At 44.6% G+C, this 14659-nt stretch overlaps 1 protein-coding gene across 4 annotated transcripts in view; it reads right to left on the bottom strand.

Moving 5' to 3' along the window:
- Positions 1-14659, bottom strand: part of LOC109578737 (general transcription factor II-I repeat domain-containing protein 2) — a 46868-nt gene that overhangs the window by 19847 nt on the left and 12362 nt on the right. For all 4 annotated transcript variants that reach the window (XM_070780005.1, XM_070780006.1, XM_070780003.1 and 1 more), the window contains exons 2-8: positions 10267-10370; positions 9059-9197; positions 5039-5164; positions 2742-2925; positions 2155-2183; positions 732-786; positions 367-410 (exon numbers count right to left, since the gene is read on the bottom strand). In XM_070780005.1, the coding sequence (XP_070636106.1) occupies positions 367-410; positions 732-786; positions 2155-2183; positions 2742-2925; positions 5039-5164; positions 9059-9197; positions 10267-10365 (676 nt within the window). In that variant the 5' untranslated portion in view covers positions 10366-10370. The remainder of the gene's footprint in view (positions 1-366; positions 411-731; positions 787-2154; positions 2184-2741; positions 2926-5038; positions 5165-9058; positions 9198-10266; positions 10371-14659) is intronic.

The raw sequence follows: 14659 nt of genomic DNA, 5'->3' as shown, positions 1-14659 counted from the left end.
ACTAGGACTTTCAGTATGATACTGAAAGGGAGTGATGAGAGGGGACATCCTTCCTGATCTTAGTGGGAAAAATTATAGTTTCTCATCATTAAATATGATGTCAGCTATAGGTTTTTTGAAGAATTTTTTAATCAAGTTGAGGAAGTTCCTCTCTAGTCCTGCTTTACTGAAAGTACCATTTTTACAAAAAATGTGAAGTGAAACTGAAAGTTGCTCAGTCGTGTCTGACTCTTTGAGACCCATGGACTGTAGCCCGCCAGGCCCCTTGTCAATGGAATTCTCAGGCCAAAATACTGCAGTGGGTATTAAAAGGAGTCAAATAACGACCTGCTGAATAGCTCATTCTACAAGCATCAGTATACATACCAGAATCTTCCATGGGTTCAGTCTTCACACGGATGGGGGTGCAGCTAAAAGGAGAAGGGAACGCTGGTCAAGATGGGCAGGAAAAGAACTGCCCACAGGCATCTGGACACACTGAGCCCACTCCCCAGATCTCCGTGATGTCACGGTACCCCGCCCCTCATCAAACTGAATGCACAGCTACCTCGACTTTAATTTCATAAAGTTAAATGACACCATGAAGAAAGTTAAAGGTGTCAACAGAATATAGTTTCATAACCCCAAACATCCCTTTGAATAAGGAATATGTAACAAAATAAGCCATTCCATACTCTAAACACTAACACATTGGGTTTAGATGTGGAGTTAATATTTTATTTGTCCCTTACCTTTCACTTGGTGATGTCACTGACTTATCAGTGTCAGTTACCACCCCAGGCCCACCTGTGCAGGAGTAAAAAGACACACGCTAGCTGGTTTCATGCATCCTGAAACATGACAAAGGCATATAAAGGGAAGGCAAATACAGAGAGGACCGAACTCCAGGTTCCAGGTCATCAGAGAAGGGCAGCAGAGAGACCAGCTCAAAGCAGCCCCCAAGGCTTGGGCGACTTGTGTGGGCAAGATAGGGGCTGAGCAGCAGATGGGGCCAGAGTGACCTCCAGCAGGTTACTAAGCCTCCCCATGCCTCAGTTTCCTCATCTGAGGATGGTGGTTGAGTAAGGATTAATTCATCCATGCAAGGTGCTTAGAACAGTGTCCATCACAGAATGTGTCAGCAGTTATTATCATTATTCTGTAGGGACAACACAAGCCTCCTGGGACAGCGGTCACCAGCCACCCCTCACGCTCCAGTCCCTCCTCTAAGGTGAGCTGGGCCCCCAGGAACTCACAACTGCTCCAGAAATACTTCTTCTGTGAGCAGTCCATGCACAGGAGGGTCTCATCACTGTCTGTACCCCGAGGTGCGTCTTGTGGACAGTGAGACCTCCGCCCACCCCAGCCACTTGGTTTCTGCACCTAGGTAGGCTCAGCATGACACTCTCTTTAGACCTGGTCTTTCATGAACATTTCATGACCCAAGGTTTCCATCTACATCCAGAATAACGATCTGAGAAAACAAGAAGTGGGCGTAGATGGATCTCTAAATGCTCCTGGTAAGACTGCTTCTTTTTTTGGTTCCTTCATCATTATGAGGAGATTATGAGTGGTTCTGGGTTCCCAAACGTAGTCTCCAACACCCTGCACAAGCTTTCTGCCTGACCACATGGAATGGGCTTCCTGGGGGAACCAAGCTGTTAAGACCCTGCTTATCTCGGGGGCCAGCTTCTCCAGGAAGCTATTCTGACCATACAATTCTAACCCTTTCCCAAGGGCTCTCAGGGTCACCACCCCTGGTTCTCTGAACAGTCTCATTCCTTCTCGTAGACATCTCAGAATTACAGGAATGGCCACACAGCCCAGACCTACTCTTGAAGCTCACAATGCCTGGCCCATGGTTGGTGTGCAAAGACCAGCATCCTCACTTTCCTATGCGTGTGGACAAGGCAGGTCTCCCGCCCTGTGAAGCCTGCACGCAGAAGTCCGCTGGCATGCAAGCTGGAGGAGGGTGGTGTCTCGGCTCCTGGGCTGGATGTGTGTGTTTCCCTGAGCTGTAGTGCCTGCAAACATCACCCCAGGTCCCGGGATCAGAGGTGGCCTCCTCAATGCAGGAAAGACACAGCCTAAACAAGTTTTAGAATGTGCCAAACTCGCACTTTAACTAAGAAAAGCAAACTGGGCAGCCACCAAGTAGGAGAAGCTGTCACTTACCCGGTTGATTCGCTGGACCCGGGAAAGGTCTGCAAAAAAAACCCATATATTAACAGCTGACATGCACACACCAGACACACAGAGTAAACATCTGAAGAACCAACTTCTAAACATAAGAGGACAGGGGCTTCCTTGGGGGCTTAGTGGTAAAAAATCTGCCTGCCAATGCAGGAGACATGGGTTTGATCCCTGGTCTGGGAAGATCCCACACGCCGTGCAGCAACTAAGCCCGTGCATTGCAACTACTGAGTCTGTGCTCTAGAGCCCATGAGCTAAAACTACTGAGCCCATGTGCCTCAACTACAGAAGTCCGCGTGCCCTAGAGGTGGGGATCGGCAACAAGAGAAGCCACCTAAATGAGAAGTCTGTGCGTCACGACTAGAGAGGAGCCGCTGCTCGCCGCAACTAGAGAAAAGCCCATGCAGCAATGAAGCCCCAGCACAGTCAAAATAGATACATAAAATCATTTAAATAAATACAACAATCCCAATAAATAAACATATCGGGACAGATTTAACCAACTGAAATTAAGTTGTCAGTTTATCTGCAGATGAACCAGCTGTGAGAAAAGGGGGAGAGCCTGTCACCTGTTGATGAGGAATGAAATCCCCGCTTTGTTCTCCAAAATCCACTTCAGCGTTGCAAGGTCATAGTTCTCAGGGTGTTGGAAGGGGACCCCTTCTGGGAGCCCCTGCACCACTATAGCCTCCTGGTCCATCAGCATCTTCTCGTAAGGAACAGGTACCATGGCTGCTGTCCCCAAGGCTTTGCCTGGAAGCATCAGCAGGACATCTTTAAACAACAGGAGCATAAGAAACCCTGACCGTCAATTTCAGTTAATGCCATAAACCCAGGTGGTGACATTTGGCTCCAAAGTTTATTAAAATCCTGAAGTGTCCCATGCCGCTATATCTCAAGTTCGTAACATTTCCAATCAAACAGCCAAAAGAATACATAGAATCTGTTTTCCTTTAAATCTTCACAGAAGAGAAAATAACAGGTTGCATAATCTATAAAAACACTGAATCAGTATGTTGTACACTGGAAAGTAATATAAGGTAAGTCAACTATATTTCAATAAGTAAACTAAAAGTAATCCATTTCTGAAAGAAAAGACAACAATAGGTCTTTTTTCTCTTCTCTTGGCGGTCACACGATTCAGGGTGTGCACTCTGGGGCACCCAGGGCTGCAGGGAACAGCCTGTGTGGTTATTCACGATGCTGCCAGCTGAGGATGAGGGCCTGGCCCAAAGCTCATCTGTCCCTGTGTCACATGGTACAGACCAGGCCTTGCCTGGAGACAGCTGAGGCCTCACGTCACCACCTGGGGCTGTGGCAGTCTCTCTGCACCGCTGGCCATCCCCAAGGTGCTGGAGCCTCATTTTTCATAGGGAAGTATAACCTGAGACCTTAAGATTCCCTAGCTGGGGTCCCCAAATACAGACGCTCACTGCAGGTCACACAGATGTGTGCAGCTGTATAGGAAAGAAGAGCCAGGCCCGAAGATGCTCATGGGCTTCTAATGCAAATATAACACCTGCAGACATCCTTGTTATCTAGCTTTTAAGTGGTTTTTTGTTTTGTGTGTGTGTTTTTTTTAAATGCTCTGTGTTGCATGCCAGATGTTACTTCTGGCATAGTACCACGCCCCTGGCAGTGGAAGCACAGATTCTTAAACATTGGACCACCTGGGAACACCCCTATCTAAAGCATTGTGTAGGTATTTAAAAAAAAAAAACCATCTCAGGGGAGTGAGGCTCAGGAGGGAGGGGATATGTGTATAATTATGGCTGATTTGCGCTGTTGTACGGCAGAAACCAACACAACACTGCAAAGCGATTTTCCTCCAATTAAAAAATAAATTAAAAAAAATTCCCGTCTCCAGGCCTGTGGGGAGACCAGTGAGGATGAGGCTGGTGTGTGAACCAAGCATGAACATCTGTCATAACTACGTGGCCGTGGGGAGGGGGCTCCGCAGACTGAAGGCTGATGTATCCAGATGTTCTGACAAATGGGAAGAGACCAAGTTGATCTGGTACTTAACTGGCTGTTCACTTGATGCAAATGTGGATTTCTCTAATGTTAGAGAGAGTTTATATAGTCACACTGATAAAATGATCTCTAATACCATCTTTGCCAACAAAGGTTTGTCTAGTCAAGGCTATGGTTTTTCTAGCAGTCATGTCTGGGTGTGAGAGTTGGACTATAAAGAAAGTTGAGCACCACAGAATCAATGCTTTTGAACTGTGGTGTTGGAGAAGACTCTTGAGAGTCCCTTGGACTGCAAGGAGGTCCAACCAGTCCATCCTAAAGGAGATCAGTCCTGGGTGTTCACTGGAAGGACTGATGCTGGAGCTGAAACTCCAATACTTTGGCCACCTGATGCAAAGGGCCGACTCATTTGAAAAGACCCTGATGCTGGGAAAGATTGAAGGCAGGAGGAGAAGGGGACAACAGAGGATGAGATGGTTGGATCGCATCACCGACTCAATGGACATGGGTTTGTATAAACTCCGGGAATTGGTGATGAACAGGGAGGCCTGGTGTGCTGTGGTTCATGGGGTCACAAAGAGTCGGACACGACTGAGCAACTGAACTGAACTGAATACCATCTTTGTTGGCTTCCCTAGTGGCTCAGCAGTAAAGAATCAGCCTGCCAATGCAGGATATGAGGGTTCCATCCCTGGGTCAGGAAGATCCCCTCGAGAAGGAAATGGCCATCCACTCCAGTATTCTTGCCTGGAGAATCCAATGGATAGAGGAGCCTGGGGGCAGCTACAGTCCATAGGGTCACAGAAGAGTCGGACACGACTGAGCGACTAAACACCACCACCATCTTCTGTAGTGAACTAGTCAGGGAATGAATGCCTAAGGTGAGCTTTACCGTAACAGAAGCAGAAATAGTCTTCAACAGCTTTTCTGAGGATTTCCGTTTCTCCTGAATCAACCTGCATCCTGCTGGCGTTGGCGGGGCCTGGGGGTTTCACCTCCTGCAGCCCTTCAGCAACACCTGTGAATGAGCCATCAGTACAAAGTCAGAAGCCAAGCATCTGTATAGTTCATTTCCTTAACATCCATGCTTCCAGTACCGGAAGGAAAAAGGGGGAAAGGAACTGACATAAAACAGGATCTTTTAATTAAAAAAATAGGGTAAAATAACAAGGTGATAGTCTCTGAAATGACTCTATGGATAAACAATCAATGATTCACATATGAGGAAACAGAATTTAGTAGTTCAAAGGGAAATATCATAGAAAATTATTTACTACTGAGTTTGCAAGTCACTAGGCAGGAAGACACTCAGAACTGCAGAGATTTAGGACCAGCCCCCCAGTGATTAGCTCTGAACAAAATCTTAAGATGAATTACTTCTTTTTTTTTTTGGCCATGCCGCATGGCTCGTAGGATCCTTGTTCCCTGATCAGGGATTGAACCTATGGATCCTGCGTTGGAAACATGGCATCTTAACCTTCGGACCACCAAGGGAAGTTCTAGGATCGATTACATGAAAGCTTTGAAGAACAGTCAGAAATAGGCAAAACCAGAAAGCAATGATGTCCTTGAAAGAAGGGAAGGACACAGGGAGTGAGATGCATGCTGACCTGGCTTTTCCCCTGTGGGAACTCCTTACTTCACCTGGGGTTCCGGAAGAAATAGAGCTTAACCAAAAAAAGCAGCTGGGGGTAAAGAATCTGCCTGCCAATGCAGGAGATGCAAGATCCCTGGGCCGGGAAGATTCCCTGAAGGAGGAAACGGCAACCCACTCCAGTATTCTTGCCTGGAGAATCCCATGGATGGGGGAGCCTGGTGGGCTACAGTCCATGGGGCTGCAAAGAGTTGGACACAACTGAGTGCCTGGGCACTAACAGCAGGGGACTTAGTTGACATGAGGAAATCTACATCACAGGTCAGGACTGCCATTGTGGTTAGACAGTGAAGCGGAAGTTCTGGAGAAGAGTGAGTCACAAGGTGGAAGACCCAATATCGTCACAGCAACTTCCCTCGGATTCTTGTTGTTTTCGTTGCTAAGTCGTGTCCCACGCTTTGCGACCCCACGGACAGTAGCCCCGCCAGGCTCCTCTGTCTATGGGATTTCCCAGGCAAGAATACTGGAGTGGGTTGCCGTTTCCTCCTCCAGGGGATCTTCCTGGCCCAGGGATCGAACCCAAGTCTCTTGCACTACAGGCGGATTCTTTACCATCTGAGCCACCAGAGGAGCCTCAACTGGTCCTCAAACTGTGCAAGCACAGGGTGAGGCTTTAAGTAGAAGCAACGTTTGGAAGCTAAATTGTTTAGCAGAGATTTAACACCCAACAGGGTTTAAACATATTTAAACAGGGTTTAGGATTCGCCAGGTTTGGGAAGCTTGTTGAACACTTTGTAAAACTAAGGGGCACATCTTAGGAGGAGGGGCCTCCCTCCGAGACTAAGAGGGATGGATCCTCCAGGGCCAAGGACATCACTTGTCCACGTGGGGACCAGGTGACCTGCCTGCCAGAACAAAACGCAGTTTTATTTAGCAGACCTTTACAACACAGCATGCATAATACCCTGTATGAAATTTAAAATTAGTAGGGACTTCCCTGGCAGTCCAGTGGTCAAGACTCTGGGCTCCCAACGCAGGGGGCACAGGTTCAATCCCTGTTTGGGGAAGTAAGATCCCACATGCTGTACAGCACAGTAAAAAAAAAAAAAACCCAAAAGCTCCATACACAAAAAACCAAAAAATTAGAAATGTGAAGAAGCAGGAAGATGTGACCCATGATCAAAAGAGAAAAAAAGCAATTTATAGACTCAGAACCACTAATGACTCAGTTGAAATGACCAGATACGGACTTAAGACAACTGCTATAAACACACGAAGGACTTTATATAGCCATGGTGAGCACAACAAATGAATATAAGGGGAATTCCAACAGAGAAATGAAAATGCTAACCAGAGAAAGAAGAAAGAAAATGGAATTTTCGAAATGGAAAACAGGTGGAAATGAAAATTTCCCCAGATGAATAGTGCCCTGGATATGGCAGAAGGAAGAATCAGTGTCCTCAAAGAAACGCTAGTAGAAACTATCCAATCTGAAGCTTGAATATAAAAAGGGACACATACACAAAAGGAACAGAGCCTTAATGACCTGTGAGACAATAAAGAGCGATTTTCCCTCTCTGTGTAAATGAAGAGAATTGGAATGAATATTTGAAGAGATGATAGCCAAAAACGTCCACTGTTAACAAAGACATCAACCTGCAGATTCAGTAAACTCCACAGACCAAGTAAGGCAGAAGCAAAGAAGGTCATAAATGGGCATTTCACGGTCAAATGGCTAAAAACCAAAGATGAGACAGAGCTAGGGAAAAACACACATTACCTCCAAGGGAACAAAAATAAGAATTCTAACCTAATTTTGTTATCTAAAACAGTGGCAGCCAGGAGACAATGGAATGAAACAGCTGAAGGGCTGGAGGAAGGAAATTCCCCGGCAGTCCAACAGTTGGGACGCCATGCTTTCACTGCCGAGGGCGCAGGTTCAATTCCTGGTTGGGGAACTAAGATCCCATAAGCTTTGCGGCATGGCCAGAAAAAAAGGCTGGAGGGAAAGAAACTGTCAAGCCAGGTTTCACAGCGAGTGAAAAACAGTCTTCAAAAAACAACAGGAACCTACTGCATGGTGGCCCAGGGGTCTGTATTCAATAACCCATAATGAAAAACAATCTGAAAAAATATATAAACACAGGTGTAACTGAATCACTTTGCTGTACACCTGAAACTAACACAGCATTGTAAAATCAACTATACTTCAAAAAAAAATTCTTCAAAAACAAAAGCAAGAATGATGTTGGCATGATAGCAGACTAGGAAGCAACAGGCCTTCTTTCTTCCACGGATACACCAAATTAACAATAGATGGAGCAGAACACCTCTTCGAGAACTACAGACCATCTGAGAAGCTACAGCACCCCAGCCACTGGAAAACCAAGAAGAGACTTCAGCATAGGCGTAGGAAGATTCTCAGCATTTGGTGTGCCTGTGTGTGCCTCTCCTTCTACGTGGCACAGTGCAGAGCAGCTGGGAAGGAATCCCTCAGTCTGAGCCTCCTCCCTTGGGGTGCAAACACAAGAGTGGACTGAGTGTTCAACCTTCTGGCTTGTCTGGGAGTTGCTGGAGGAACTGATTTCTATCTTGCCTGACTCAGAGCACACGACTTAATTCAGAGCTGCAGTTCTGCGGGGAGACACCAGGGGGCGAAAGAGAGTCAAAAAGATTTGCGAGGTTCTAGAACAGACAGCTGGAGAAGGCAATGGCACCCCACTCCAGTACTCTTGCCTGGAAAATCCCAGGGACGGGGGAACCTGGTGGGCTGCCGTCTACGGGGTCACACAGAGTCGGACACGACTGAAGTGACTTAGCAGAACAGACAGCAGGTCAGAGGTTGGTCTTCCCTGCCTGGAGCCAGTAAGCAAAAACGGGAGAGGTCTTGGACTCAGTGTTTTGCTAGGTCAAAGGGATGTGTCCAAACCATTTTTAGGATAATGCTGATGACATCTTAGAAGAAAACAACACACAAGTCTTGCCTGCAAATATTCTAAGATTTATAAATACAAAGGATAACATCCTTAACGTGCATGCATGCAAAGTGGCTTCAGTCTTGTCTGATTCTCTGAGACTCTATAGGCTGTAGCCCGCCAGGCTCCTCTGTCCATGAGATTCTCGAGGCAAGAGGACTGGAGTGGGTGGCCATTCCCTTTTCCAGAGGATCTTCCCCACCCAAGGATAGAACCCAGGTCTCCTGCATTGCAAGCAGATTCTTTTCCATGGAGCCACCATGATGACATCTTAGAAGAAAACAATATATAAGTCTTGCCTGTAAGATTTATGAATACAAAGGATAAAATCGTTAACACCTACAGTATTTTGCAAAATCCTTCTGTAAATCCGTCCTGGCATTGACAAAAGCACGTCCTTTCTCTGTTCCAATAACAAACACATCTGCTTCATACATAGCGATGCAGGCCACTTCCGCCTTGGACTTGGCCAGTTCTTTACACTGAAATGAAAAACAGAATGAAATGTTATCTACATGGGTGGATCCAAATTTCGTGGGGCCTGGGAGGTCTGCTTTAAGAAAAAACACAAAATTACAGAAAAACAAAATCTCTCTAGCTGATTTTTTCGTGGTCCAGGATCCAATCCAGGGTTGCACTTTCTTTTGCTGTCCTGTCTCTCCAGTCTCTTTCCATGTGGGACAGACAGATCTCCGTCTTTCTTTGTCTTGCACGAGACTGACATTTATGGAAGTGCAGCCCAGTTATTTTGGGTTTGTTCAATGCTCCCTCCTTCGAGGCATGAATGCCATGGAAGCAGTACTGCTGCTTCTGAGTGCCTCCCACCAGGAAGCTCCAGAGGTCCCTCTGGCCCATCTCTGCCCATGTTCCTGTTGATCACTTGATTAAGGAGGTGGCTGTCAAGTTTGTCCACTTTTATAAAGTTACTGATTGTTCCTGGTTTAATCCATAAGTATCTTGTAATCAGATGCTTTGAGATTATGTAAGTTAGTCGTGTTCTACTCTTTGTGACCCCATGGACTGTAGCCCACCAGGCTCCTCTGTCCATGGAATTCTCCAGGCAAAAATACTGGAGTGGGTAGCCATTCCCTTCTCCAGGGGGTCTTTCCCAACCCAGCAATCAAACCCAGGTCTCCTGCATGGCAGGCAGATTCTTTACCATCTGAGCCACCAGAGAAGCCCCTGAGGTTATGTAGATTTCCCCTCAAATTTTTACCCATTGGGTAAAGTTTATACTTTGGATGTAAATAGATGCATATAAATAGATTATTAATTGACCTTTGAATTTAAACAAGTATTTTCAAACAAGGTAACAGAAATGCCTGCATTAAATTTTCAGATCTGGAGAGCTTAGCTTTATATGATTCCATCCATAAAGTAGGAAAACAGTTCTTAATTATCTGACAAGCCCATCATTCTTTCTTAAAAAGGGTATGTGTACACAAATAGGATTTAACTCTGTAGCTGAATGTCTGACATGTTGGCGAAGTGTTTTGTAATTCAGCAGTGATCCAACCAGATGACATTTTATAGAACTGCAAACCATCTCACCATGGACTCAAGAGCAGACACGAGGAAGGTCACTACCATTCTGCTCTCCGAGGACTCCTCGTGTGCAATGGGCGGCGTGGACACTGCTACTTGTGCCATAATCCCTAGGAGAGAGAAGTATTAAGAAAGTGAGTGGTAGAAATTGTGTCCTGCTCAACTCGTTTAGAACTGGGAGGGTCCTCACAGGTGACCTAGTGCAAACCTTCCTTTAAAGCTGGCACTTAAAACCAGTACATGGGGACTTCTCTGGTGATCCAGTGGTTAAGAATTCACCTTCCAATGCAGGGAACTGTGGTGTGATCCCTCGTTGGGGAACTAAAGGCCCCACAAGCCAAGGGGCAATTAAGTCTGTATGCTGCAACTAGAGAAGCCTGCTTGCCACAGTGAAGACCCAGAGCACCTCCCACTCCCCCCAAAAAAGGACAATATATGATCCACTTGTCATGTATGGATGTGAGAGTTGGACCACAAAGAAAGCTGAGCGGTGAAGAATTGATGCTTTTAACTGTGGTGTTGCAGAAGACTCTTGAGAGTCCCCTGAACTGCAAAGAGATCAAATCAATCCTAAAGGAAATCAACCCTGAATATTCATTGGAAGGACTGATGTTGAAGCTGAAGTTCCAATACTTTGGCCACCTGATGCAAAGAACTGACTCATTAGAAAAGACACTGATGCTGGGAAAGATTGAAGGCAGGAGGATAGGGGATGACAGAGGATGAGAGGGTTGGATGGCATCACTGACTCGATGGACATGAGTTTGAGCAAGCTCTGGGAGCTGATGATGGATAGGGAGGCCTGGTGCACTGCGGTCCATGGGGTCGCAAAGAGTTGGACACGACTGAGCGACTGAACAACAATAATATGATTTGCCTAAGACTGTGTATTTCCCACTAAACCTCGACATGTATTTCATTAAATGAAGTCGGGTATTACACTAGAGAGGCATGTTACCTATTTCCCAAGTGAGGAGGAGAGAAGGTAACGTCTCTTACTGATCCAGCGTTGTTTTGTCTGATTCCAGCATTGTGGTGACTGATACCACATTCCGGGCCACATACACAGAAAAAGGAGGGCAGTGGGTTTGTGTACTAGAGCCTGGAAGAGAAGAAAACCCCTTCCTTCCTCTCCTCTTAGGACTTCTCCTGCAATGAAAGCTCATGCTAGCTTTTGCTAAATTCTATACCAAGTGAGCATTAGAAAGCTTCTTTGAAAAATTTTCTGCAGCACCGTAAAAAGAGTTCTTTGAAATAGAGCACGCAGTGTATTAATATCTGTCATGTCCTGTCCCTGCAATAGCTAACTTAATTATATTTGTAAGCAAAAGATAAACAGATCAACATAACTATATGGGAGGAAGCCCAAAGATCTATGGGCATGAAGCATGGTGGTCCTCTAAGACTATTCAGAAATATCTGCAAATGTTTCTTCCTGAATTGATTTCTTGACCACTTGAAGGTGTGTGGCCATGTGCCTTGTGTTGGCCGAGGACATCAGGGAAGTGGCATCACTTCCACGATGGGGATTCCACTGTACTCCCTCTTCCTCTGCAGTTTGATCTGTCAGGTTCCATGTGATCAGGTTCCAGAGAAAAACACAGATCAGACCCACAGCCAACTCACAAGAGACCTCCAGTGCAAACAAGGAATCAATCCTTGCTCCTTGAACGCACCCAAATCTGGTGGTTTTTTGACCATCGCTTACCCTGGCCAATCTGGATGGATAAACCATGCTGAAAAGGAACTCTAAAAATGTAACTACTCATCTATCTGGATTTTCTGAAGCCACCGGAGGATCCTTGAGGATCTCTTACATTAAAGTCAAAGCCTCCCTGAGAAAGAAAGTAGACTAGCACACACAGAGCCATTAGGATGCAAATTGTTAGAATTTGTTAGAATTAAAGCTTTTTTTTTTTTTTTAAAACAACTCTGCCTATTATGAAATAGAGCATAAGAATGTGACATCATACCGAGCAAGCGAGCTAAATCACTTCAGTCGTGTCCGACTCTTTGCGACCCTGTGGACTGCAGCCTGCCAAGCTCCTCGGTCCATGGGGATTCTCCAGGCAAGAATACTGGAGTGGGTTGCCGTGCCCTCCTCCAGGGGATCTTCCTGACCCAGGGATCGAACCCACAACTCTTATGTCTCCTGCATTGGCAGGCTGATTTTTTACCACTAGAGCCACCTGAGAAGCCCAAGAACATGAATTAACAGGCATGACCTGGGCATGAACAGGTGAGGAAATACACATCAATTTGAAGTTTTTATTTATTTAAAAATTGATTTATGTACCAGGCATGCCACTTAGGCATGCTGGATCTTAGATCTTAGTTCCCTGACCAGGGATGGAACCTGTGCTCTCTGCAGTGGAAGTTTGGAGTCCTAACTACCAGACCATCGGGAAGTCCCAATTTGAATCTTTAAAACAATTATCTTAAAATCAAGCCTTTGACTCTCTTCTTGTTATTACACCGCATTTGAGAACAAACAGAAGTTGGTGACTATTGCTGCCCATCACAAGGACTCTGTTTCAGCAACAGAGCTGGAGTCAGAAAAAGCAGCAAACAGAATAACCTGGGAGAAATGGACGGATTCTTAGAAAAGTTCAATCTTCCAAGACTGAACCAGGAAGAAACAGAAATTATGAACAACTCCAATTACAAGCACTGAAGTTGAAGCTGTGATCAAAAATCTCCCCCAAAACAAAACCCCAGGACCAGATGGCTTCACAGGAGAATTCCATCAAACATTTAGAGAAGAGCTAATGCCTATCCTTATAAAACTCTTTCAAAAAATTGCAGAGGAAGCAACACTTCCAAACTCATTCTATGAGGCCACCATACCCTGATACCAAAGCCAGACAAAGACAACACAAAAAGAGAAAACTACAGGCCAATATCACTGATGAACATAGATGCAAAGATCCTCAACAAAACTTTAGCAAACAGAATTCCGCAACACATCAAAAAGCTCATACACCATGATCAAGTTGGGTTTATTCTAGGGATGCAAGGATTCTTCAATATATGCAAATCAATCAATGTGATACACCATATTAACAAATTGAAAGATAAAAACCATATGATATAAAAATAGATGCATAAAAAGCCTTTGACAAAAATTAGTACCCATTTATGATTAAAACGCTTAAAAAAATGGGCATAGAAGGAATCTACCTCAACATAGTAAAGGCCATATATGATAAGCCTACAGCAAACATTATTCTCAATGGTGAGAAACTGAAAGCATTCTCCCTAAGATCAGGAACAAGACAAGGGTGTCCACTTTCACCACTATTATTCAACATAGTTCTGAAAGTCCTAGCTACAGCAATTAGAGAGGAAAAAGTAATAAAAGGAATCCAGATCAGAAAAGAAGTAAAGCTCTCACTGTTTGCAGATGACATGATACTGTACATAGAAAACCCTAAAGACAGAAAATTACTAGAGCTATTCAGTGAATTTAGCAAAGTTTCAGGATACAAAATCAATGCACAGAAATCACTTGCATTTCTATATACTAACAATGAAAAGTCAGAAAGAGAAATTAAGGAATCAATCCCATTCACCACTGCAACAAAAAGAATTAAATATCTAGGAATAAACTTACCTAAGGAGACAAAAGAACTGTACACAGAAAATTATAAGACACTAATGAAAGAAATCAAAGATGACATAAACAGATGGAGAGATATTCCATGTTCCTGTGTAGGAAGAATCAATATTGTGAAAATGACTATACTACCAAGCGCAATCTACAGATTCAATGTGATCCCTATCAAATTACCAATGACATTTTCCACAGAACCAGAACAAAAAATTTCACAATTCATGTGGAAACACAAAAGACCCTGAATAGCCAAACCAGTCCTGAGAAAGAAGAATGGAGCTGAAGGAATCAACCTTCCTGACTTCAGATTATACTACAAAACTACAATCATCAAGACAGTATGGTGCTGACACAAAAGCAGAAATATAGACCAATGGAACAAGATAGAAAGCCCAGAAATAAGCCCATGCCCCTATGGGTACCTTATTTTTGACAAAGGAGGCAAGAATATACAATGGGGCAAAGACAGCCTCTTCAATAAATTGGTGCTGGGAAAACTGGACAGCTACATGTAAAACAATGATATTAGAACATTTCCTAACACCATACACAAAGATAAACTCAAAATGGATTAAAGACCTAAATGTAAGACCAGAAACTACTAAACTCTTAGAGGAAAACATAGGCAGAACACTCACTGACATAAATCAAAGCAAGATCCTCTATGACCCACCTCCTACAGTAACAGAAATAAAAACACAAGTAAACAAGCGGGACCTGATTAAACTTAAAAACTTTTAAACAGCAAAGGAAACTATAAGCAAGGTGAAAAGACAACCCTCAAAA

Source organism: Bos indicus, chromosome 25 (assembly GCF_029378745.1).
Source record: "Bos indicus isolate NIAB-ARS_2022 breed Sahiwal x Tharparkar chromosome 25, NIAB-ARS_B.indTharparkar_mat_pri_1.0, whole genome shotgun sequence".
Classification (NCBI taxonomy): domain Eukaryota; kingdom Metazoa; phylum Chordata; class Mammalia; order Artiodactyla; family Bovidae; genus Bos; species Bos indicus.
The sequence above is the reverse complement of the archived record's forward strand: the minus strand, read 5'-3'. Positions and strand labels throughout refer to the sequence as shown.